Source organism: Chelonia mydas, chromosome 3, assembly GCF_015237465.2.
Source record: "Chelonia mydas isolate rCheMyd1 chromosome 3, rCheMyd1.pri.v2, whole genome shotgun sequence".
Lineage (NCBI taxonomy): Eukaryota > Metazoa > Chordata > Testudines > Cheloniidae > Chelonia > Chelonia mydas.
In genome coordinates, this window is record NC_057851.1 from 190,700,167 (window position 1) to 190,724,990 (window position 24,824).

The 24,824-nt window shown below is 39.2% G+C and overlaps 1 protein-coding gene across 3 annotated transcripts in view; it reads right to left on the reverse strand.

Annotated features, from left to right (window-relative positions):
* The window catches only part of MACROD2 (mono-ADP ribosylhydrolase 2), a 1,293,068-nt gene that overhangs the window by 492,698 nt on the left and 775,546 nt on the right, over window positions 1-24,824 (reverse strand). For all 3 annotated transcript variants that reach the window (XM_043544021.1, XM_027828001.3, XM_037896105.2), the window contains exon 6: window positions 15,213-15,334. In XM_043544021.1, coding sequence (XP_043399956.1) covers window positions 15,213-15,334 — 122 coding nt within the window. The remainder of the gene's footprint in view (window positions 1-15,212; window positions 15,335-24,824) is intronic.

Sequence of the window (24,824 nt, forward strand, 5' to 3'; positions counted from 1 at the left end):
GCCTAACTGGGTTCAATACTTATGGTTCTTCCACCAATGGTGAATACAGTGACCAGACAACCTTCTCATACCCAAGTTTATTTAATCTGAACAGTAGGAACAAAGCATAACATAAGAGAAAAAGAATTTTAAAACAACAAAAGGTCTACATACATGTGTATCTTACCTAATGACTTACTGTCTCCCTGTTGGAATCCTACAAAGACCTAGCTTCTTCAGGCACTCCACTTGCACACGCACACACACAAACTTTTGATCTGTGACCACAAAATGGCTGAAAAAATCACAAATTCTGAGATCTAGCTTCCAAAATCCTTTGCTCTTCCATGTTGGGCAAAAGCCAAAATTTCATACGGTAATTTTCTAATGACCAATGACTCAACTAATTGTTTTATGCATTTTCTCCAAACTCCGAAGAAACATATCCCTTTACCTTCATGGAAAATCAGGCAGAGTTCAGGCCAAAACATATTTCCAAGTCAAAGTTACACGGTGGCTAACAGGGGGTTTAGAATAAAAACAGGTGCAACCTTAAGAGTGACAAGGATACCATCTCCCACAATATAACTGAAATCAAGCTGGCTCCTTCAGAATGAAAGAGACACTAAAAAATGTAAAATATTATTTATGTTTGTTTTTTCTCTGTATCATGGTACCCTTCTGATAAAGGAAACTTAAATGCTCAAATCCTGATTTTCTAAGAGTCAGATTGTTAGATGTGACTTGTCACATTGTGGAAGGCTAAAAAGAGGATTTGGAAGCACGACACGCCAGCAAGCTTAACCCTACATTGACAGAGTTTCTTGGGTGTGAATTACTGGAGATATTTACACTTAAAAACCCCCACCTAAAACAAACACCTGCCCCTTAATCCAGTGTCTTCCTCTTTTTTTTAATTAACTTAAGTGTCCTGTGGCAGTTTCTTTTCCTTGCCTTGTCTACAACCCTGTAACTATTTCCAGTGCAAAGCTTATGTTACAAATTGTAGGCCATGTCCATTCCTAGATCTCAGTGTAGAATTTCTCCCACATAAATTGGAATTCTGTGTGCAGAACAAGGGCAAGATACTACCCATCTCTCATCATGTTTTTCAGTAATAGGAGGAAATGGCATTTGTAAATGAGCAACATTTACAACGTATAAAAACATCTACCACATATTTGATCAAATTAAATGCATGAATTCTTCAGCCATAGAACAATCAAGCCAAACAGTTTATCTTCTTTGAGACTCTTATTTGGCTGAACAGCCCAGAGACTCTGGAGAAAATCTCAGTGATTAAATCCCTGCTCTCTGAAATTGACATTCTTTCTGCAGAAACTTTAAAGTGATTTAAAGTTAGATGATTAATAGGAAAGCATGAGACAACAAATAAGACTATTTACTTGTAGGTCAGAGGATGTTATTTAATCTTGGCTTTTTTCCCCTCCTCTTCTCCAAAGCTGATCCATTACCAGGGTCTATGAATGTTAGTCGTCTTCTTCTTAGCGTATGCACAACATGCTTCAGGTGGCACGTGACCAGGATTCATCAGAAAATTTGGTCCGCTGCTTCGATCATTAGCTTTTCCGGCTTGGACTGGGTACTGACAGGGAGTGCGACATGGATGCTGATAATGTTAGTTTAACCTTGCCACAATTGTAGATTGATTATTAATATATCCTGCTTTCTTTTTTATTTTGCTTTTATCATCACATTACCCTTCTTATTTGTTTTGTGGTGATTTTCATATTGGGGCAAACTTTTACACAGTCATATTGGTGATGTATTTGTTTTTAGTTTTCACCATATGTATTCATTTACATTACCTTGGAGAGGAAGGATGGTCCAATGGTTAGAGCATTAGCCTAACACTTTGGAGAGCTAGGTTCAAGTCCCTGCTCTGCCACAGATTTACTGTGTGACCTTAGGCAGGTCACCTAACCAGTCTCTTCCTCACCTGCAAAATGTGAATAACAGCTCTTCCCAACCTCACAGGGTTGTTGTGAGGATAAATACAGTAATATCTAAGTACCTTGTGATCTTTACAGTAATATCAGACATAAAAGTACCTAAAGTAAATAGATATTTTTAAAAAGGAAAATGCTGAATAGTTTATGGGTTTACAAGATCATAAATTCAGCAGCAAAACCCCTTTACTTTTAAAAACTGAGCCCTACCTAAACATGCTGTCTGCTATAAATTTCTCCAAGTGCATCAAAGTACATTTTCTTGTGAGGGGGTTGTGTTTTCTCCTGACATTCAGGGGAATTTCTGACCTTAAAAATCCCCACAGAGGATATTCCATTATTGCATTGCTCAGGCACATTAAGTGTGATCTGTGAGATTCCCAGCTTCTGTAATAATCATAATAAATCCTGCCTGGTTTCAAGTTTCTTGGTGGCTCCAGTCATATGCTAAGACAATACAAAGCTGTATTTAAATGTTCTTATCTGTAATATTATAGTTGTTTTGGAATTCTTTGAATAGAAATGACTTGCATTTAATGAATTACAATAGTAGAATTTTGTATTGTAAGGAGGAAAATGAAGGAGAGAGATATTTCAAAAGATTGATAGATTTCAAAACAACTAGTTCAGTGCAGTCTGGAAATTCATACTTTAATATACATTAAATCATTGAGCCTTTGGGGGTTGTTTATATCGGATTCTATTTTCTTTGAAGAACAAGACAGAACACAGCTCAGAATACTCTAGCATGGATAGAATCTGATATATAAGTGACAAGATCAGACATTTAAAAAAAAGCAGTGGACTAGATGCATATTACTGCTGTGAACTAATAAACACATTTTATTGTGCGAGATATCGGCTTCATGTGTTGGCCAAGTCTCCCAAACAGTTTCAAGGGTTCCAAGTACTGTGACTGCATAATATGCAGCAGTTTGGACTTTTTTTTCAAAACAAATATAAAGCATGCTTACTGCATTGGCAGGCTGATTCCATTGGCTTTCATAGAAAAGGCACGTCCTGAAGAGGGCTGATGCCTCTCATTCCAGGAGGTGTAGGGAGTTCAGAGCATAAGGAACCGCACAGAAGATGCCCCAGAGATGAGAGTGGAAGAAAGTTACAGTGGGGGTGGGTAAGCATAGAAGGAAGAAGTGTGATCACAGCTTCTCAGTACAATAAGAAAGGAGCGGATAAAAGCCAGGATTGGCTGGACAGTGAAGTCCAATAAAAAAAACCATTTGTGGCAGGGACTTGATGTTAGAAAAGGGTAGCACCTTCCACAAATTTGATATCTCATCCACCCAGGATGTGTCCTTAGAAGAGACAATGAGGAGTCCTTGTGGCATCTTAGAGACTAACAAATTTATTTGGGCATAAGCTTTTGTGGGCTAGAACCCACTTCATCAGATGCATGGAGTAAAAATTACAGGAGCAGGTATAAATACATGAAAAGATGGGAGTTGCCTTACCAAGTGTGAGGTCAGTCTAACAAGACAATTCAGTTAACAGCAGGATACCAAGGGAGGGAAAATAATTTATGTAGTGGTAATGAGAGTGGCCTATTTCAAACAGTTGACAAGAAGGTGTGAGTAACAGTAGGGGGAAATTAGTATTGTTGAAATTAGGTTTAGGTTTTGTAATGACCCAACCATTCCCAGTCTTTATCCAGGCCTAATCTGATGGTGTCCAGTTTGCAAATTAATTCCAGTTCTGCAGTTTCACGTTGGAGTCTGTTTTTGAAGTTTTTTTGTTGAAGAATTGCCACTTTTAGGTCTGTTATTGAGTGACCAGAGAGATTGAAGTGTTCTCCGACTGGTTTTTGAATGTTATGATTCCTGATGTCAGATTTGTGTCCATTTATTCTTTTGCATAGAGACTGTCCGGTTTGGCCAATGTACATGGAAGAAGGGCATTGCTGGCACATGATGGCATATATCACATTGGAAGAGATTTACTGTATTTCCCAATACGACACTGGAGGCAGTAGGGTCATTGCTCAAGTGGGAAACGCAGTACAGCAGCTCCTATAGAGATATGCTGGCCACCTGTGATACCGCAGGAAGAGAAGATGAGTGAGTTTCCCAAGAAAGCCTTTCCTTATTCTCTTCTTGGGTAAGGCAACACAGTGGAGCAGACGGCAGGCAGTGCTTCAGACATACACAGCCACCAAACAACATCAGGGGTTTGAAGAGGGGAATATGCAATGTGGGAATGGTGAAGCCTCCAATGGAAATTTTTCATTTTATTTTATTTTGCCGGCTGCCTTTTTTGGCCTGTCTGGGCAGTTAATATTCGCATGCAAATAAGAATTGGATTGGTCTCTGTTAATAAAACATTTCATCAAAACAAATATTTTCATGGATATTTTAATATATTCTGCTATGAACACAGTGAAACCTTGTTATGGGTTGAGTTAAAAATTGTCAGGGAGGTTGAGGGATGTGAAAGCAATAACTAACAGGATAAGTTCTTCACAGACCCTCCCACGTCAGACAAAATGGGTACGTGAATCCACCCAGAAGTTTTGATCTTGGTTGACAGAGCAGCTTTTGATGAGTATTGTTTTGGGTAAAGCGTGTGGGAAGGAAGGAAGAACAGAGAACAGAAAAAGGGACACAGAGGCAAAAAGAAAAAAAAAAGGAATGAAGCCAAGCAGCAGCCTGTGAGCACAATATATGACCCTGGAAAAAGTGAGGGAGAGAATTTTCTGGGGCAGGTGTTGCCTAAAGAGGCTTGGGGCTGTAAGCTAAGAAACTATTCTTTTGTTTCCGGTTCCTCCTATATTCAGAGAAGCAGGACCTTGTTCCTTGTAAACAAACAAGATTATATCAATGAAAATACAGACTCTACTGTCAATTTCCAACAATACCCAAATATCATCATACTCTACACCCTAGCTTGTAAACTTTCTTCTCTTTCCACTTCACCTGCTTTATGAGCTGTCATGTATAAATAGCTGCTTGGTTCACTAATTGATTAATTATTGCTTTGTCTTTCTTAACAAGACAGTTCCCCAATTATCAAGCCAGTAGAATCAGTGTTCCTAGATAAAATCCAACCTTTCAAGCAGAGGATTCTCACAGGCTGACAGTGCGATCATCACAGTTTGAATGCCTGGCCAGTCGCCCCCTCTCATATATAATGAGGGGGATCCAGTTCAAGTGCCCTGCAGACTGTAGCTGTGGCAGTATGGCACAGAGATAGGGGTGATCTCTCACACAGGTCAGTTCCAGGCTATTTAGAGCCTTAGAGGTCATAACCTATACCTTAAACTCCACCTGAGACCAACACGTAGCCAGCCAATGCAGATCCCAGATCACTGGTTTCATGCACTCACAATGAGATACTTCACTTAATAAATGAGCCATCTTCAGTCTCCAAGGTTATGTCTACACTGCAGTATAAGCTGCGGGCTTGAATTCAGGCTCAAGCCTAACCCCATTTCTGTCTACACACAAACTGCACTAACCCAGGGCTCATATCCAGTGTTCCCAGACCCCATGGGGTGGAGGGTCCGAGTCTGAGTTAAGCTGAGAACCAGGATTCAAGCCTATTGCTTTGCCGGGTAGACACAGTCACACTGGACTCATGCTCTCGGAATCCACCAAAACTATTTCAAATTACCATGGACCACTTTTGTCGTCAGGACAGTCAAGTATTCCCACACCACACCACAAACAAAGGGATATAGCGGCCACATTTTAGGAGGGTGCTAGGAAGTCTGGGATATGGGTGGTTGGATCTGGATCCCATAATGCAGTGTAGATGCTGGACCTCCAGGTTGGGACCCAGGGTTCAACAGTTCCTAACCTGGGGTTACAAATGAGTGTAGATGCTCAAGCCCTAGGTTAACAAACTCAGGGTCTGCTAACTTGAGTTCTACTAACCCTGGGCTTACAATGCAGTGTAGACATACCCCAAATGGTTTTAAGGTGTAGCCCAATATAGAGTACAGTGCAGTAGCCTGATCTTGAGATAACAGAAGCATGGATAAGAGTGGCTAAGTCTGCATGCAAAAGGAAATATCTTAACCTATTTACCAGAGGCAGTGAAAAGTTATTGTAGGTTGCTAAAGCTCAAACCTGGATAATATTTGAGAGAAGGAAAAATGTTCCCGAGGTTATAAAAAGCCCTACACATCTGCAGAAGTAAATAGCCTGGCAATGTAAGATCAGTCAGAATATCCGTCACGTTAGATAAATGTCTTGGAGAAACAAATTAAGGAGTTGGAGGCTATGCTCCTTAGAAAGTTTCTTTCAAACCAGTTGTATGATTGATTGACGTGAACTTGTGTCCAAACTCCAGGACATAGAATAAAGCTAGCCTTTAGGACTCTGAAGACTTGTGACTCATTGCTATGGCAACGCTCAGCAGGAAATATGTGTAAGAAAATAAGATTCACTTGACTATTCCTTAAAATGTAAATCCACACCAGGAGGAAACAAGATAGTTAAATGTAATTTTGCAAAATCATTTGCTACAGCAATTCCTGGTGATGCCACTATTTTAAGGCATTAAAAACCCCGTTTTCATGTGGTTTATAATTAAGAAGAGGGGGAAGTGAGATTACTGTGGACTCAAAATTGATATTAAAAGTTTCAGCCTAGCACTGCAAAGGAAGATTCAGTCACAGGAGTGGCTCATCATCTCTCTTTACTCAAGGAAAGAACTGAACCTACCTACCTACAGGAGGAGGGATAGCTCAGTGGGTTGAGCATTGGCCTTCTAAACCCAGGCGTGTGAGCTCAATCCTTGAGGGGGCCATTTAGGGATCCGGGGCAAAAAAAAATGGGGATTGGTCCTGCTTTGAGTAGGGGGGTGGACTAGATGATCTCCTGAGGTCTCTTCCAACTCTGATATTCTATGATACCTCACTCATTCACACTGGACTCTATCAGGTATAGTGGTTACAGAACATACTCTTCAAGGTATGCAAACACATAAACAAAGGATATTTTCTATTTACTTATAAAACCAGGCAACAGATGACCAGGGGTGGGGTATGCACATTTCTGAGTTTTGTATACAAAGTAGTGTATACATTTCTTAAGACTTTTTTTGTTCTGTTCAGAACCAGTATCAGATTATGTTTCATTAGAAATCAAGTTAGATGATCATGAATAGAATACATACAAATCATATTTATCAATGACAAACATTTACAAAATGGTGTGGGCAGCTAGTCCCTTTAGATCAGTTGATTTTGGTACTTAGGGGTAAAGAACATTTAAATAATTAAATTTATTTAAAATGTTTAAATTAAATTTATTTAAAAAAATAAACCATGTGTACATAAACTAGCAATATGAACTGTGTACATAATAAACAATATGCTTCGTTAACATCTCCTCTGTATATAGTATGTTTTAATATATGCTATTTTGCTTTTTTCTTCAGAAATTCTGCTTTAGTTCCTCAATATGAGGGAAATTGACTAGAATTAAATACACCAAAAGGACACTAACACTTATCATCAATACAGAACAGAAATCCAGTCCATTCATGTTCAGGAACCAACACAAACACTTCTCAAGCTCCCAGAGATTTGATATTTAGTTGCAGATGTCCTATATTTTGTGATTTTAAACCATATCCTTTGAGTTCTTTTATTGCAGATTTTGGTGGCTGTAGAGACAGCCATTTAGGCATCTCTCAAACCCACATTCTTTGTGGATTCCCTTTAGATCCCACATACCGGCCGTAATGATCCCTTGAGTTAGGGATCAGAGTGTGTGGTCTCGAGCAATTTTCTTTGATGTTGCTTTACAAGTTACCTCTCTCTTTAAGATGCCATGCTGAGAATTTCATTGCTGAATAAAAACCTGAGAAATGGTTGTTTGTTTGGATTGAGTTATTTTCCTGCATACAACATTTTCATTTTCATAACAGGCATGGAAGAAGCCTCTGCCTTGTGGTTGAAAAATCAATACTAACTTTACTTTTTGTTTTCATTGTGAATTTAAGATAATCCCTTTGTTTCATTTCCAAGCCATGCTAATTCAGCAGCCCTTTTTTATTTTCTGTGAAGTTTTGAAAGTGTCTGTTTAACTACCTCCCAGGCTTTAACTGACACTTAAGTTTGAGAGCATGTCAACCACAAGTAGGGCTGAATGAGGTATATGGTGAGGAAATCCTTGAGGTACTAAGAAGTTTCAGTCTGTCAACATGGTTTCAAAACACCCTACACCGATTCTCAAATTAAAACAGAACTAGTGCCCTCTAGCAACGTTAATACACTTCTAACTAAATAATTTCAAAAGTATGTTGAACGCAATGGACCAAATTAATCCCAAGAGTAAGCTGCGGCAACTCCCAATTTGCCCAACATGCCAGCAATTAATTTGTCCTATAATGCTATCTATTAGGAAAATATAGATGTTTGAAATGGAAGAGACCTATTAGGATATTTTGTCCATTTCCCATTTTAATGCAGAATTGTTACCTATTGTATATTCTGCACTGCTTAGTCAAGCTTAGTTTCAGTTGACTCAGTTGGGATTTCCACCACAATACTTAAGAGATTGATTTCATAGGATAATTTATAACATCATTCAGAATTTGTTTTTTATGTTTAACAAATTGTCTTTGTTCACTTTTATATTTACTCTTAAAAAAAAAACCTCTTTGGATCACCCTAAATAATTCCTCTTTCACCTTGCTGTTTGCACCCTGTTTACTTATTGATAGTTACAAATCCTTCTTATAACTCTCCTCTACCATAATGCCTGCAAAATTCTTGACATTGGTTAGGCAGCTGGTGTGTTGTGACTATTGCTTATCGTGTTAATCAGCACCATATCATTGTTTCCTTGTGCTCCCTTTGGCAAGTTTTTTGCATCCATCTGTTGTATCATGTCTTTAGATTGTAAGATCTTTGAGATAAATTTCAATTCTTTGTCATGTGTTTGCACAGTGTCTAGGCACAATGGGGCCCTGATCTATAACTGAAGCCCTAGGCATTAGTGCAATACAAATAAATAACAACACCACCAAACTATAATTTTGCCATATTCATATTTGGATTTTTAATCTTTTCTCATAAATCAATATCTCCAAATTCTTAACCACTGCCTGTTGCTTTTCTACAGGATGTTTTTTGATACTGAGCTGTCCAGAATCTATGCATCATTCTCATCAGTGCATTATAAATAGGCTTGGAGGGTTTAGATTTTTGTTTGTAGATGTCAATTTCACCATACACTCAGAAATATTGCCTTTGGTAACAACAGAAATTTACAGATAGGCAAAAGTAAGAAAAATGCTACTTGAGAACGTACAGTTTGATTTAAGGACATTTACTTTGTATATTTTGACTTGTGATGTTGACAGTTTGTGTTTTAACAATAAAAAGCTGTAATTTTTTGAATGTTAACATCCGTCATTAAAAATCTGTCTGCACTCCCATAATTTCCCACAACTCTGAAAACTTCAACTGATAAAAATTGAAAAACATGCTTAAAATAAACATTGATATTTTCCATCAATATTCTAAAAAATAAAAGTTGGATTTTGCCAAGCCTACTTATAAACAGAGCCTATCACCACTCTGTTACGTGATGCCTCTCTATCAGGAGCATAACAATGAATTGGCTTTTTTATGCAGAGTGGGAGTAACGTATTATATGTTTAAAGTCCATATCCAATTTAAGGGTCATTATCTAAGTCCATTTTGCTATTACCTTTCTGTTTGACTAAGTATCTGTGAACTGGATTATTTTCTCCAGATGTGATAGCTTTGACTTTTTCTATGTTGAATGACATTTTAGTTCCAGGCGCTGGTTCTGATCCGTCTTCCATTAAAGCGAAGGCTAAAACAGCCACTGACCACGTGGGAGTTGGATCAGACATTACCTGTAGCTTCTCTAGATCTATTTGCATCATATCTCTGTCCCTGACTAATGTTTCCAACACCTTCTAATTTATTATCATAGGAAAATTTAATTGAGCTGTTTACCTATTCTTCAAAAATCATTAATAAAGATGTTAAATTGCTTATTACTGCACCCTGAGTCACCCCACTGCGTTTCGCCTGCCCACTTGATAAATTGCCATGTATCATTATTCTTCGTTGATGGTGCTTCCGCCAATTTCAAGCCCATATGACACTGTTCACAACCACGCCACCAACCGCAATATTTCTTCAAGTAAGGTTTCCGGGGCTAATTTCTAGGATTGCCAGCTTTTCCCTTTAAATGTTAAGTAATACATTCATTTTATTTTCCCAATCTTCTGGTGCCTTCCGGCTTCTCTTTGACTTTTCAAAACTAACCACTGGTGGTTCAATGCATTCATTAGCTAATTCCTTTAATATGCCCAGACTCCCTATCGTTTTGACTGCTTATTTGTATGTAACCATATTTCCAAGTATTCCTTTATTAGCTTTTAATCAACAGCCGTTTGAACATTTTTGTTACTTACTAATTGCCTTTATCATTTTTATTAAAGAACAATTTTAAAAAGCAGCTCCGTCATTTCAAACAAGCTGATTTCCTCTCCTGATTCATTTGTGAATGCATCACCTTTTTCTCCTTTCTCTTCTCCCAGCTCCACATATATCTGTGACAGTCCTAATTCCCCTCATCCCTTTAATTACCATTAGCATTCTATTCATATTGTGTCCTATTGTTGCCCTTACTTTTTCAGCTGCAAGCTTTAACAGTCTGAAGTTCTTTTTGTTTGCTTCCCCGCTTTCCGCTACATCTATTTGAGTGTTTTTAACTTCAGATTTCCAGGCTGTGTCTTGTGAAGTCCCTTTGGCTATCTCTTACTCCTGTTTTTCTCTTCAAAAAAGCTGTGGTTTGCTGCTCTTTAATTACTGAATTATATATTTGGTTGCTCCAGACTTCTTCCATTCAGCTGATGTAACTGTCATAGGTTTCCTGAAGTCAAAGGACCTGTGATCTTTTACACTGTCTCAGGATCTTCCCCATGGATTTTAATACTTCGACCGTACTTACTAAGCTTATTCATGCCTGTAAGCATGATGGGCATCTCAGATGTCCCCACATCCATTCGCACTGCTGTGTTCTGGAAGTCCAGTATTTAGTCCATTTAACTCAAGTAGTTTATAATTATTACCAGAACAGGGAAAACTGTGGAATAGTCATTGCGGCCATAAAAAGAGAGAATTTCAGTTTGTGTTGATCCAATTTGAAATTTTTTCCAACTTTTCGATGAGCAAAAAACGTTGAAAAATTTGGTTTTAGATCAACCTGAAAAGAATTTCTGGAAATTGCCAGCCAACAGAGATATTTACTATTCATCTAGTGCTAGTGTAACACCAACAGACCCCAGTCATCGACGGGCAGGATCAAACCTAGGACCTCTGGAGCTTAGTGCATGAGCCTCTAATGCATCAGCTAAAAGCCATATGCTTCTTAGCTAGGGCTGTAGAGCAGACTCCTTTAACTCTCTCTAAGTGGTCTCGGTGCCACTAGATGGGACAGAACAGCACACCCCAGGAGGTGTGGGTTACGCTAGTTAATAGCACTGCAATTCCTTATTGTGCCCACATGCACAATCAGTTCCTTGTGACTCGTAAAATGGAAATCCAGGATGGCTTCTCCTCCAGTCATATTCTTTACTTTCTAAACACAAGGCTATCCTCTGTATAACTCAATGGTAACTTTATTATTCTATATTTAGGACCTAATTAACATCTTGAGTCAAGAATTTTTATGCAATTCCCCTATCAGCTACTCAGAGTCATTTTCACTCTGCCTCTGGCTTGGGGGCTTACTGCTGGTGCCCCCTGTAGTTCCTCCTTTGCTATTTTCATTTTGTCCTTTCTTACCCGAAGTATCTCATTAGTTTCATCTGATTCTCAAGTCTGTTCTCACTGGTCTGACTGCACTAGAACAAGGGGCTGGAGCCAGGAGGAACATTGCTGCTGCAACAAAAAGAAGCCCTCACTGCCACTGACCAGCCTCACAGAAAAAACAAAGAGGATGTTTTCTTTACATATTCATTCTCATGGATTTTTAAAAAGAGCAAAAATGAATATAGAGTAAATATTTTAAATTCTATAGTATATGCATGAAGTTTAAATAAAGGAACCCAGCCTAACTGGTTATCATTTATCTCTTTAGTGACCGGCTATCTAAAGCCAAAGTTGGATTCATCTGATGGGATGTTGTAACGTATGAAAAGGACTCCATTAGGAATTAAAGCAGGCCAACATGCACAGCAGCACAGCTCTGCCTCCAGAAAAGAATCAGAGGGTAGTATTTTGCCCTGCTGTGGCTCCAGAGAGCATGACTACCTGGACAAAAAAGGTGCAAATGCCAAATGAGTTAACTCAATTGTATTAGCTTAATTCAACTTAACCCCCATCTCCCTCATGGACACTTGTCTAAACACAGATTCATGTATTTTAGATTGAGTTGGTGGTGTTGTAGCTTATGTTGAAGCTTCGGCTACAACGTAATCAGCTCAAACGATCTAAAGATGTCATACTATGTCTACACATGTTTTATGAGGGCTTGAAGGTTCAACTGAACTGAGCTAATTTAATTGATCTAACTTGATTGAAAAACACCTTCTTTGCCCAAGTAGACTGGGCTATAAAGTATACAGTGTGTGTAATGGGATATAAACAGCACAATGTCGGGATGTTGCCATGCAATTATTATAGCCACATTGCCCATGTCACACTAAACAGTGTGTCATTCCACTTCTCTTTTTGGATGAAGTTTGATCATTGCAAAAGAAACTGAATACTACACTTACAATTCAAAAATGAAATATCTACAGTAAATTCAAATTGAACATGAGAATATTTTTAAATCTTTTTAAAATTCTACCCCATGAGGAACAGTCCTCATCAAAATTTCTATAATAAATGTTGATTTTATTTTAAAATCAGAAGACATTAACAGAAACTTAGGAACAGCTGCCATTGATCACCAAGGATATTTTCAAACCTCACTAGATTTCAGCTGCTTACTTGTTACAAATAGTTTTACGAAGTCAATATACTGTTTTATCTGAAACAGTTAATGGAACAATATTTTCTTCCTTCTTTATGTCATTTTGATTAACTTTGATCTGATTTTCTCCAGACTCTGATATCTACCCCTTGTCTCCCCAACTCCTGTTTTAATAATCTGACTTTCTTGTTGTTTATTTAATCCGAAATGTATTTTTAGAGCCTCTATAAAGGTACTAAACAGTTTAGTTAAGATGTAAAATGAGCTTCTGCAGCTGGAGCAGGATAAAAATAAAGACAAAGGCCAGTCACAGCTAATGACATCAGTAGAATTCTGATTTCCATCAGCTGAGAATCTGGCCAATATACGACTGAGAATTTCCTAAATTCACACATTAGAAATACTAACCTCCGTTTAGAGATATTTACCTGACTGATATAATTGGTGGATACATTTTCCAAGTAAAGCTTGCACAGTTGTGCATATACATTTGCATGCCTCACTTATGCATGTTACCTGACGTATGCACGTAAATGTAGTCTATGCACACTTAGCTATTTAAGACTGTAACTAGCACACAAAAATGCCTGAGTATGCAAACTCATCAAATATATGCAAATATGATAGGCACATCCAAATATATGCATGTAAATTCACCCTTCTAACTTTGAAAATCTGGCCCTTTGAAATACAAAGCATGAGATGTATTTCATAAGATCAAGGAACCATGCTTATTAAATGAAACATCAATAAAATAATTATTTTACAGATCATAAATTATAAATTTATGGTGATGGATTCTGGTGGGTTGACGTTATAAATTATGTTATTTGACCATCTCTTTTCATCTCTATTTTTAAGGAAAAATTCACTAGACCACAATCATCTCCCCCTCAATAATTAGTGAGGTTATATTCTTCAGAGTCAACTATTTGACCAATGGCCTCCTGCTAAGTTTTGTAGGAATCATAAAATCATAGAATATCAGGGTTGGAAGAGACCTCAGGAGGTCATCTAGTCCAACCCCCTGCTCAAAGCAGGACCAATCCCCAACTAAATCATCCCAGTCAGGGCTTTGTCAAGCCTGACCTTAAAAACTTCTAAGGAAGGAGATTCCACCACCTCCCTAGGTAACGCATTCCAGTGTTTCACCACCCTCCTAGTGAAAAAGTTTTTCCTAATATCCAACCTAAACCTCCCCCACTGCAACTTGACACCATTACTCCTCATTCTGTCATCTGCTACCACTGAGAACAGACTAGATCCATCCTCTTTGGAACCCCCTTTCAGGTAGTTGAAAGCAGCTATCAAATCCCCCCTCATTCTTCTCTTCTGCAAACGAAACAATTCCAGTTCCCTCAGCCTCTCCTCATAAGTCATGTGTTCCAGTCCCCTAATCATTGTTGTTGCCCTCTGCTGGACTCTCTCCAATTTGTCCACATCCTTCTTGTAGTGTGGGGCCCAAAACTGGACACAGTACTCCAGATGAAGCCTCACCAGTGTCGAATAGAGGGGAACAATCATGTCCCTCGATCTGCTGGCAATGCCCCTACTTATACATCCCAAAATGCCATTGGCCTTCTTGGCAACAAGGGCACACCGTTGACTCATATCCAGCTTCTCATCCACTGTCACCCCTAGGTCCTTTTCTGCAGAACTGCTGCCAAGCCATTCGGTCCCTAGTCTGTAGCGGTGCATGGGATTCTTCTGTCCTAAGTGCAGGACTCTGCACTTGTCCTTGTTGAACCTCATCAGATTTCTTTTGGCCCAATCCTCCAATTTGTCTAGGTCCCTCTGTATCCTATCCCTACCCTCCAGCGTATCTACCTCTCCTCCCAGTTTAGTGTCATCTGCAAACTTGCTGAGGGTGCAATCCACACCATCCTCCAGATCATTTATGAAGATATTGAACAAAACCGGCCCGAGGGCTGACCCTTGGGGCACTCCACTTGATACCGGCTGCCAACTAGACATGGAGCCATTGATCACTACCCGTTAAGCCCGACAATCTAGCCAACTTTCTATCCACCTTCTAGTCCATAGGATCATAACATGTAAAATTAACCATTGGAGCAGTTCTCTTCCTGTCAGTTCTTAGTGGAACAGTTGTGTGTTAGATACAACTGCTTTACCAGCCCAGCTTTTGTGCCACCCCCAGGCTGTCCTTATTCCTTTCTCTTCCAGTCGTGCTGCATTAACAACTTTCAATTTCTTGTTCTTCCATACCACATATGACATGCATGCTCTTAAAGATTTTTATTATTCCTACAATATGCTAAAACCTGAGGAAAAAGACACAACATTAAGAAATAATACATCTTTATGAAGTACTTACAATTGATCTGATATTGTTTTCTTTTGCCAGTTTCAGGGATGATTTATAGCAACTTGCCAGGTCTTCTTTATGAGTATCACTGATATGGCCTCTTGCTATTGGTCCCACCGTATGAATGACATCTGCAAAAAATGGGGGAAAAAATCACTTTACTCCTAATGTGAGTAATGATTGGGAAAGGGGCTAATTTCTGGAGAAGGGTCTAGAAATCGCAACTGCATTAAAAAGCCAAAAAAAAAAAAAAGAAGCAACAGGGCAGTCTGACAAATATCTTCAATACCTGTATACAAATGCAGGGAGTATGGGGGACAAGCAGGATGAACTGGAAGTCATGGTATATGAAGAAAATTATGACTTAATTGGCATCACAGCGACTTGGTGGGACAACTGCCATGATTGGCATGTTATGGCATGTTATTACATGTTCCGAAAGGATAGCTATGGGAAAAACAGAGGTGTTGTGCTGTACATCAAGAATGTATACACTTGCTCCGAAGTCCAACGGGAACTGAGTGACAGACGTGCTGAGCCTCTGGATGAGAATAATAAGGGAAAAGAATAGTAGCAATGTTATGGTGGGGGTCTATTATAGACCACCAAATCAGGAAGAGGAAGTGAACGAGTCATTCTATGTACAAGCAGGTAACAAGATTAGTTAACGCACATGAGCTAGTATTAATAGTGGATTTTAACTTCCCTGATATCTGTTAGAACACTGTTGCAGCAAAACGTAATACATCCTGCAAATTCTTAGCATGCGTAGGGGACAGCTTTGTGATTCAGAAAGTTGAGGAAACAACTAGTGGGTCAACCCCGGGACCCATCCCCTATCCAACCCCCGCTCCTCCCTGTCCCTGGACTGCCCCACCCCCTATCCACACCCCCGCCTCCTGATAGGCGCCCTGGACTCCGACGCCCTATCCAAACTCCCCTGTTCTCCAACCGCCCCCACCTCCTCCAGAACCTCTGCCCTATCCAACCGCCCCCTGCTCTGTCCCCTGGACCTCGTACCTGCCGTGTGCGCACCGCCGCCACCCCTTTACCATGCCGCTCAGAGCGGCGGGAGTTTGCAGCCCCGCTGTCCGGGTGGAGCCAGCCGCACAGCCGCATGACTGTGGGAGAGGGGGGAGAGGCCGGAGGCTAGCTTCCCCGGCCAGGAGCTCAGGGGCCGGGCAGGACGGTCCCGCAGGCAGGATGTGGCCCGCGGGCCATAGTTTGCCCACCTCTGAGTCAGAAAGAAAAGGAGTTGAAGGAGACTGGCAGTTCTTAAAAGATATAATACTAGAGACTCAACATCAAGCTATTGTGATGCAGAGTAAAGATAAGAAGAGCCACGGGAGGCCAATGTGGCTGCACAAAGAGCTTTTTAGCTATCTAAAAACCAAAAAGGGATACATACCGGAAATGGAAGGAGGGGCATGTCACCACGGAAGTATACTTTGGAATAGCATGAGTGTGTAGGGAACAAAATCAGGAAATCCAAGGCAAAGAAAGAGTTACAGCAGGCAAAAAATGATAGAGATAACAGGAAGGGGTTCTTCAAATATGTCAGACAAAAAAGAAAGACCAAGGATGGTGTGAGTCCGCTGCTCAGTGGAGGTGGTGAGCTGGTAACGGAAGATGATAGGAGAGCAGAGCTACTCAATCCCTACTTTGCTTCAGTCTTCTCACAAAAAATAACATGTGACCAGATGACTAGCAAAGTTACCATAGACAATAAAGGGGAATGGATGCAGATCGGGAGAAGTAAAGAACACATCAGAGATCTTCTGACCAATCTGAATGAATTCAATTCAGCAGGGCCAGATGCTATTCACCCGAGGGTACTGAAGGAATTAGCCACTGGCAATAATATTTACAAACTCATGGATGACAGGAGAGATTCCAGAAGATTGGAGACGGGCTAACGTAGTGCCCATCTTCAAAAAGGGGGAAACTGTGGAGCTGGGGAACTATAGACCAGTCAGCCTGTCTTCAATATCTGAGAAGCTACTAGAGCAATGTATAAAACATTCAATTGGTGAGTACCTGGATGACGAAGGGGTAATCCTATCAGCCAACATAGATTGACCAAGAAGTTTCAGTCATGCCAAACCAGTTTGATTTCCTTTTTTGACAGAGTAACAGATTTGGTGGATAGGGGGAATGAGGTGGACATAATATACCTGGACTTCAGCAAGGCTTCTGACACATTCCCAGATAACATTCTATTAAGTAAGCTGAACTATTAAGTAAACAAAACAACCATTAAGTGGATACATAACTGGTTAAACAATCACAAACAAAGAGTAACTATTAATGGATTGGAGGGAGGTCTCAAGTGGGGTTCCATAGGGATCTGTTCTGGGGCTGGTGTTAACATCTTTATTAATGACCTGGATGTAGGTATAGCGAGCATACTGATCAAGTCTGCAGATGACACAAAGCTGGGGGTTGGGGTTGCAAATACTCTGGAGGACAGAGCTAAAATTTAGGGATCTTGATAGACTGGAAAACAGGGCTGGAGACAACAAAATGAAATTCAACAAAGACAAATTGAAGGTGCTACACTTAGGGAAGAAAACCCAAATGCACAAATACAACATAGAGGAAAACTGGCTTTGCAGCAGCACGGCTGAGAAGGATCTGGGAGTTGTGGTGGATCACAACCTCAACATGAATCAGTGATGCGATGCTGTTGCAAAAAAAGCAAACACAATTTTAGGTTGCATTAACAGAGGTATAACATGTAAGTTACAGGTGCTTGTTAGGCCTCAGCTGGTGTGCTGTGTCCAATTTTGGTCACCCATGTATAGAAAGGATGTAGAGAAATGGGCAAGGATCCAGAGGTGAGTGACAAAGGTGATCAAAAGGATGGAAGGCAGCCATGAGAGCAAAGGCTGAAGGAACGGGGCATGTTTAGTTTCAAAAAGAGGAGATTAAGGGGGGATATGATAGCGGTCTTCAGATACTTGAAAGGATGCTATACAAAAGATGGAGAAAAGTTGTTCTCTCTTGCCACGAAGGGCAGGACAAGGGGCAATGGGTTCAAACAACAGCATAGCAGACTTAGATTGAAACTCACGAAAAACTTCCCAACTGTAAGAACAGTAGGACAATGGAACAGACTGCCTCGGGAGGTTGTGGAAGCTTCTTTACTGAATCTTGGCAGGGAGTTAGCCTAGATGACCCTTCTAACCCTATGTTTCTATAATTATTAATGGCCTCCTGATTCTGGACCACTATTGCAACATTACAAGCTATCATCTGCAGTTATTGTACCTGGCACAAAGATTTAAACAATAATGTAAGAAATGCACATAATATTATCCATGAGATAATACTTTTGTAGGAGATTAACTGAAATGAAAACAACTGTAAAGTTACATTTTAAAGTAGTAGTACATTTGAGTTAAAGCAAAAATGAGAAAAATGTACTGAACTGTATATTATTTCTGTTACAAGCTGCCTACTACTTACACCGTAAATAAAATGGCTCCATAAATACTTTAATCTGTAGTTAAGAGTTTCTGTAAATGCTGTAGAACAATTTCTAACAGTCATTGCCATTCCTTAGAATTCCAACAATGGGGAGAAAATTTAAAATTCAAGTTTTACCATCAAGACCACTGACAGGTAGAATGTGATGTGCGTCATTCTTTTTCATTAAAATCTCTGGGAGCTTTTCTTAAAGACCATTTAAAAAAAATAAGCACATTCCTCTTAACTTTGTTGACCTATGAAAGTGTTAATTGCCAAGGGATTAGCAGACCTTTCACATAAGAAAAGATTCAATCAAAACACTATGCAATTTAAAAAAACCAACTAATTCTGTCTAAAGAAACAACACATACAGAGAGAGTAGAGCCAGGGATTGCAGTAGAATTCTTCTGAATTCATTGACATAGTAACCAGGTCCTACAATACCAGATATAAAGTTCTTAAACCAGGGTGCTCTCTGAAAAAATGAAGTAAAATTACTTAAAAAACTATAAACTAAAATTTATCATTAAAAATATTTCTAAATTTTGTTTAAAAGTTGCATATAGTGAGCACATTTACTTTTCAAATCCCATTTCTACATGCAGTAACACCACCAGGATGAGTAAAGATGACAGGTAGCTACATCCTTTTTTGTGTGTTGTGGATAGTCCCCCACAATCCACCGTGGCAGCAGTAATCAGGGATGACCCACTCTCTTGTACATTGTCCTGTACTATACCTTGACCTCCTTGCCATATCATGCTGTTTACAGTAATCAGACAGTTCTCATCTCACACAGAAGCTAGTCACACCAGTCAACTAATACCTCTACACCACACATGAATGGCTTGCATGCATTTCCAAGTGTTGGCATCCTTAGAATTTCTGGACCAAGTTGTGGCTGCTGTGGAAATCATAGCATCTATATGTTTGCCAAAACCACAATTTCCCCCTTCTTGCGGCAATGCATGTGCGTAGTACATTGGAGGACATGTCAAATCAAAGGTGAATTGATCTAATATCTATAAATGCACTTGATCTTCTCAAGTTCCACCAACATCAGTTGCCTTCCACAAAGGAACATAGGGATAGCCAGACTTTATCAGACCTGAAGACCATCTAATTTAGCATCCTGTCATCAAAACTGGCTAGCAACAGATGACTCAGAGGAAGATGCAAGAATGTCACAGGAGACATATGTGGGATAATTTACTCCTGGGAAGGTCTCATCCTAACCCATAATAAAGACTGGCTTAAATGCTGAAGCATGAGACTTTTTATCCCCTTCCAAAACTTTGTTTGCATTAACTGTTATAACAGTATATTCTTGTTATCCATATAAACACCCAATCTCTCTCTGAATCTTTCCAGATTTCTCTTGAATTTTCTGAGGTGGCCACCATCCCACTCTGTTTCTGGCATGGACACGCAGAATCACAGACTCTTAGAACTTCACAAAACTTGCCTAATTTGAACTGAACTTTGCTTCTAGCATTTTTTTAGTTGATGAATGCACACTGTAGAGAACCCAAATGAATATAAATACAGCAGAATGATAGCTGATAGGAAACTTCATGAAACCAGTATGAATCAAACTTGGAAGGATTTATACAGCTTGCCTTCCTAACTACTATAAATACACAATGAGAAGCACATAAAAGGGCAACTACCATTCTTCTCCTTTTAATCACAGTAATGTCTTCTAGTTATAGGAACAAGATTGGACAGACTGGATAATTTCTGTTGATTGTCACAGCTGCTATATAGTAACTACAGCAGTGCCCTTCTAAATTGTTTAAAAAAACTGAAACGCGAAGCAGACATTTAGTCTTTGTCAGATGACAAGTAGGATGACAACTGGTGATCCAAACAGGTAAGATGGTTTTATCCTTGAGTTCACAGAAACACTATTTTTCGTGTGTACTTTAGGCAATATAATAAACAGAACTGTTACTACCTAACTAAAACAAATAACGTAGCTGGTTTATAACTTGCCTATGCTGGAAGTGACAGGCTTGTGTCAGTATTTCCATTAGGAAACCTTTCATACCAGGTGTTTATAAAATATGACTATAGCAATGCCCCAAGTAGGAACTTTGCAAATAAAGTTTCTAAGTTTTTGTGTTCGATTTTAACAATGTTAAAGAAAAAAGAAAAGGCGCTTCTGGTCATTTTCTCAATATTTGTTTCTTGAAAGAGGCAAGCCTCAAGAACAGAATGGATGGAGGTTATAGATCAGTAAAACTGCTCTCCTCCAAGGCCATTACACATTTACGGAAACTAGAATTAGAGGGTACCATCATACATATTTAACTCACAACAATACATCAAGCAACAGACAAACAAAATGAACATGAAACAAACATAACGGAAAATAGAAAAGCTGTGTAAGAGAAGAGGACTGATCATAAAATGATTCCCTCCAAGTTTTTTAATACTGATCCAATATGTATTTGAAGGTACAGCTATCCAAAAGCTGAAACTGAAATGGGAAAATGAATTACAATTATAATTTATTAATAAACTGCAGGATGGGGTTTTGGACTAAAGCCCAAATCCTGAGTTAGTTACTGTGTTCCTTCTTTCCAATTGGAAGAATTTCTGCTTTTGTTTTTCTGGTTAAATATATACTTTATCCTTTTAATCTCTGTGTTGTAAAATGCAAATCCTAAGCACATCCAAAACATGGGGGTAAACCAAGTTAATGTTTTTCTTGGAACCTTTGAATTTGCATTTCTTGACTTTTTGTGATTTTTCACTGTGCATCGTTAACATCACATTAACATATCCCTAGGCACTTAATGTAAATAGGTTCCCTTAAATGTGATTAAATAGTTCTTGTATGTTAATTTATAGAAATCAGGAACAGGTGGTCCTATTGACTAATGCAATGACCTGTCATGTCTGTCAACGCGGTTCTAAATTTGCGTTAAGGGGTAAGAAAATGACTTTTGTTGTTTAATTGCTTATCACTCTGGTGAATTGCTATTCCAAGCACATCATTATCACAAACACATGATACAGCAGGACTTTATTAGCAGTGTAATAATAATGTCTCAATACATTGTATGGTCAGCAGATGAACAGGGAGTGAAGATTTTATTGCTACACTTTGCCAATAAAATTAATATATACATGCATACATTGTCTATGTATACACTATCTCATTATATATTAGGGTCTGGCACAAAGGCTAAATCCTCCATGAACATGCTGATGCAGGCAAACAAAAAAAGAATTCATGATGTTAAGGACCGATAGGCCCAGACTGGACTATTTTATTTATATACATCTAGGAAGAGTTTCTGGTTTCAACCCTCAAGTGTTGCCTAGGGTCAGGATGTTTCACTCTGTTTTCATATTCCTGTGGTTGCCTTGTGACAACACAATCCTGGATCCCTCCCAAAAATAATTCTGCAGTGGGTATCTTGACCATGGCCCCATTAGTTTGGTTAGTCAGAATTCCATCCCCAACAATATACTGAAATACAATTAAAGGAAAAAATCACTAAAGTTCTGCAAAATAACAGCATATGGGGAGCAATAAGGAGCTAGCTTTACACAGAACAAGTCTTGCCAAACAAACATGGTTATTTTTGTTTTGAAAGAAAAGTAAATAAGGAAGTGTTATTTACTCCTCATAACACAAGAACTAGGGGTCACCAAATTAAATTAATAGGCAGCAGGTTTAAAACAAACAAAAGGAAGTATTTTTTCACACAACGCAGAGTCAACCTCTGGAACTCCTTGCCAGAGGATGTTGTGAAGGCCAAGACTACAACAGGGTTCAAAAAAGAACTAGATAAATTCATGAAGGATAGGTCCAACAATGGCTATTAGCCAGGATGGACAGGGATGGTGTCCCTAGCCTCTGTTTGCCAGAAGCTGGGAATGAGCGCCAGGGGATGGATCACTTGATGATTAGCTGTTCAGTTCATTCCCTCTGGGTCACCTGGCATTGGCCACTGTTGGAAGACAGGATACTGGGCTAGATGGACCTTTGGTCTGACCCAGTATGGCTGTTCTTATACTCTTATAAAAGCATTACAAAATTAGTGGATAAAGGCAAAAATGGTAGAAATACTCAGATTTTGTTTTTTTAATGTATTTCATACAGTATTTGTTACATGAGATTTTGCTTTCCAGATTAATTGAAGTTAGCATGGATAGGAACACAGCTAAAGGGACTGAATACCGGCTTCTGGAACATAAACAAAGAGTAATGATAAATGGCAAAGTATTGAGCTGAGAGGTGTTTAGCACAGTACTTCAGGGATCTGCACTAGGTCTGTTCTCATTTAGTATGCTCAGTAATGCTCTGGAAGAGTAAATGAAACATATTTGCGAAAATAGGAGAAAGGATATTAAACTGGGTAAAATTGCAACACCAGTGAAAACAGAGAGGACTAGTATGAAGGGACCTAGAGAGATTAGAAACATGGGCAGAAAACATCAAAATGCAGGCTACTATGTTTGGGGGAAAATAATCTGAAACACAGATATTTAATGGGAGAAAGAAACATGGAGAGCAGTAAGGTTTTAATGCTCTATCTGCCTAGAGCCTGAGTAATTTGGACTCCATGTGGCTGGAATGTGGAGAAGTTGGGGAGGTAACATTTAACTCTGGACATCAGGGCTGGGTACTGCACTACTCACCTTTCCCCCATGGCCACAGCCCATCACTGCAAGTTGCCTAGGGGTACTGGCGCTACTGTATTAGTGTAAACGTGGATCTGTGTGCTTTTCTCTGGCCTGCCCCAGTCTAACCTAAAGTGGCCTTCCATGCTAGCCTATGCAGGGCCAGCATGGAGACCCCTTCCACAGTATGTAGGGTTAAACAAAAAAGGTGTAAGAAATAATCAGATCTTAGTGAGGGCTAACAAATTGCAATTGGTTAAAAACTTTCATTTTAATACCAAAATTAAGTTGCCAGTGTTCCTTTAAAACGTCAACCTTACTCTGCTCAGTCTGCAGCAAAGCCAAGTGTCTCTGACAAGAAATTTAGTTTAGAGAGAAAGCTGTGTGTATGTGATTGTATATCATTTACCATATCATTGTACATCAATTTTTAACAGTTCACCGAGGGGCAGTGCCTATGTTGAATGCGTATTTTTACTCAGCACATAGAAATGGATCCAACTGCTTTCAGTGATAATATCCCAGAGAGATGAAAATGTTTGTACTTTTAAAAGGAAGAGGGATTTTCTCTCGTTCCAGTGCATGCTGGGGAAGACAGACGTGGAAGAGATAGGGTTGGTACAAGGACTACAGCGCTTAGAGCTGCTAAACGTAAGGAGAGTCACCTATGGGACCGAGGGAACAATTTAATTTATACCAGGATTTCTAAGACATTTCTTGTAGCAGACAGCTGTGGCAATCCAGCAGTGCGTGTTGTGAGACACAGTAGGAAGAAACTGAAGGTGTTGCTTCCTTTTTGCAAAGTTGTATCTTATATGAGCTATACTGAACTGATTATCAGACACCTGGCTAGGGGCCTCAGTGGTCAAAGAGGACAGACCATGACAATTAAGCATTTATCTCAGTGTATGATTCTATATTATCTCTGTTTACTTTGGCTTGGTTTTGCTCCAGATCAGCATAACCAGGAGTGGACATCTGAGTCTTGCATAAACCACAACCTATTTTGAGGTATAGCAGGCCCTTGAATATTTCACCATTCCTGTTACTATTTAGACAACAATGAACATAAATATAATTTGCACATTTATTCAACACTTCAAAAGCATCACCCTGAAGATCTGTAAAAAACCAGAACCACATATAATATTCTGCTGTGCCATACATACAAAATGCAAATGGAGGAAGAGCAGAGAAGGATGAAAAACAACATTCAGTTGCAAATTGAAAAGTATGTGATTGTAATCCAAAATGAATATGGAAGGCACAGATGTAATTTACAAATATTCCTTTCTTGGTCTTTGCAAAGTGTAAAGTTAGCCTGCAAAAATATTAGCTTAATAAATTCTCAAGCAAATGGAAAAGTACAAATAAGTTTCTCTCATTCTCTCTTTTTCAGAAGTGAGTGCACCACATTCAGACTGTTAATGAACTGGCAGACCAAGTCTAGAATCAATTACACATTTCTTTAATTTATCCCATTCGCGTATTCATATCCATAATCAGTCCATC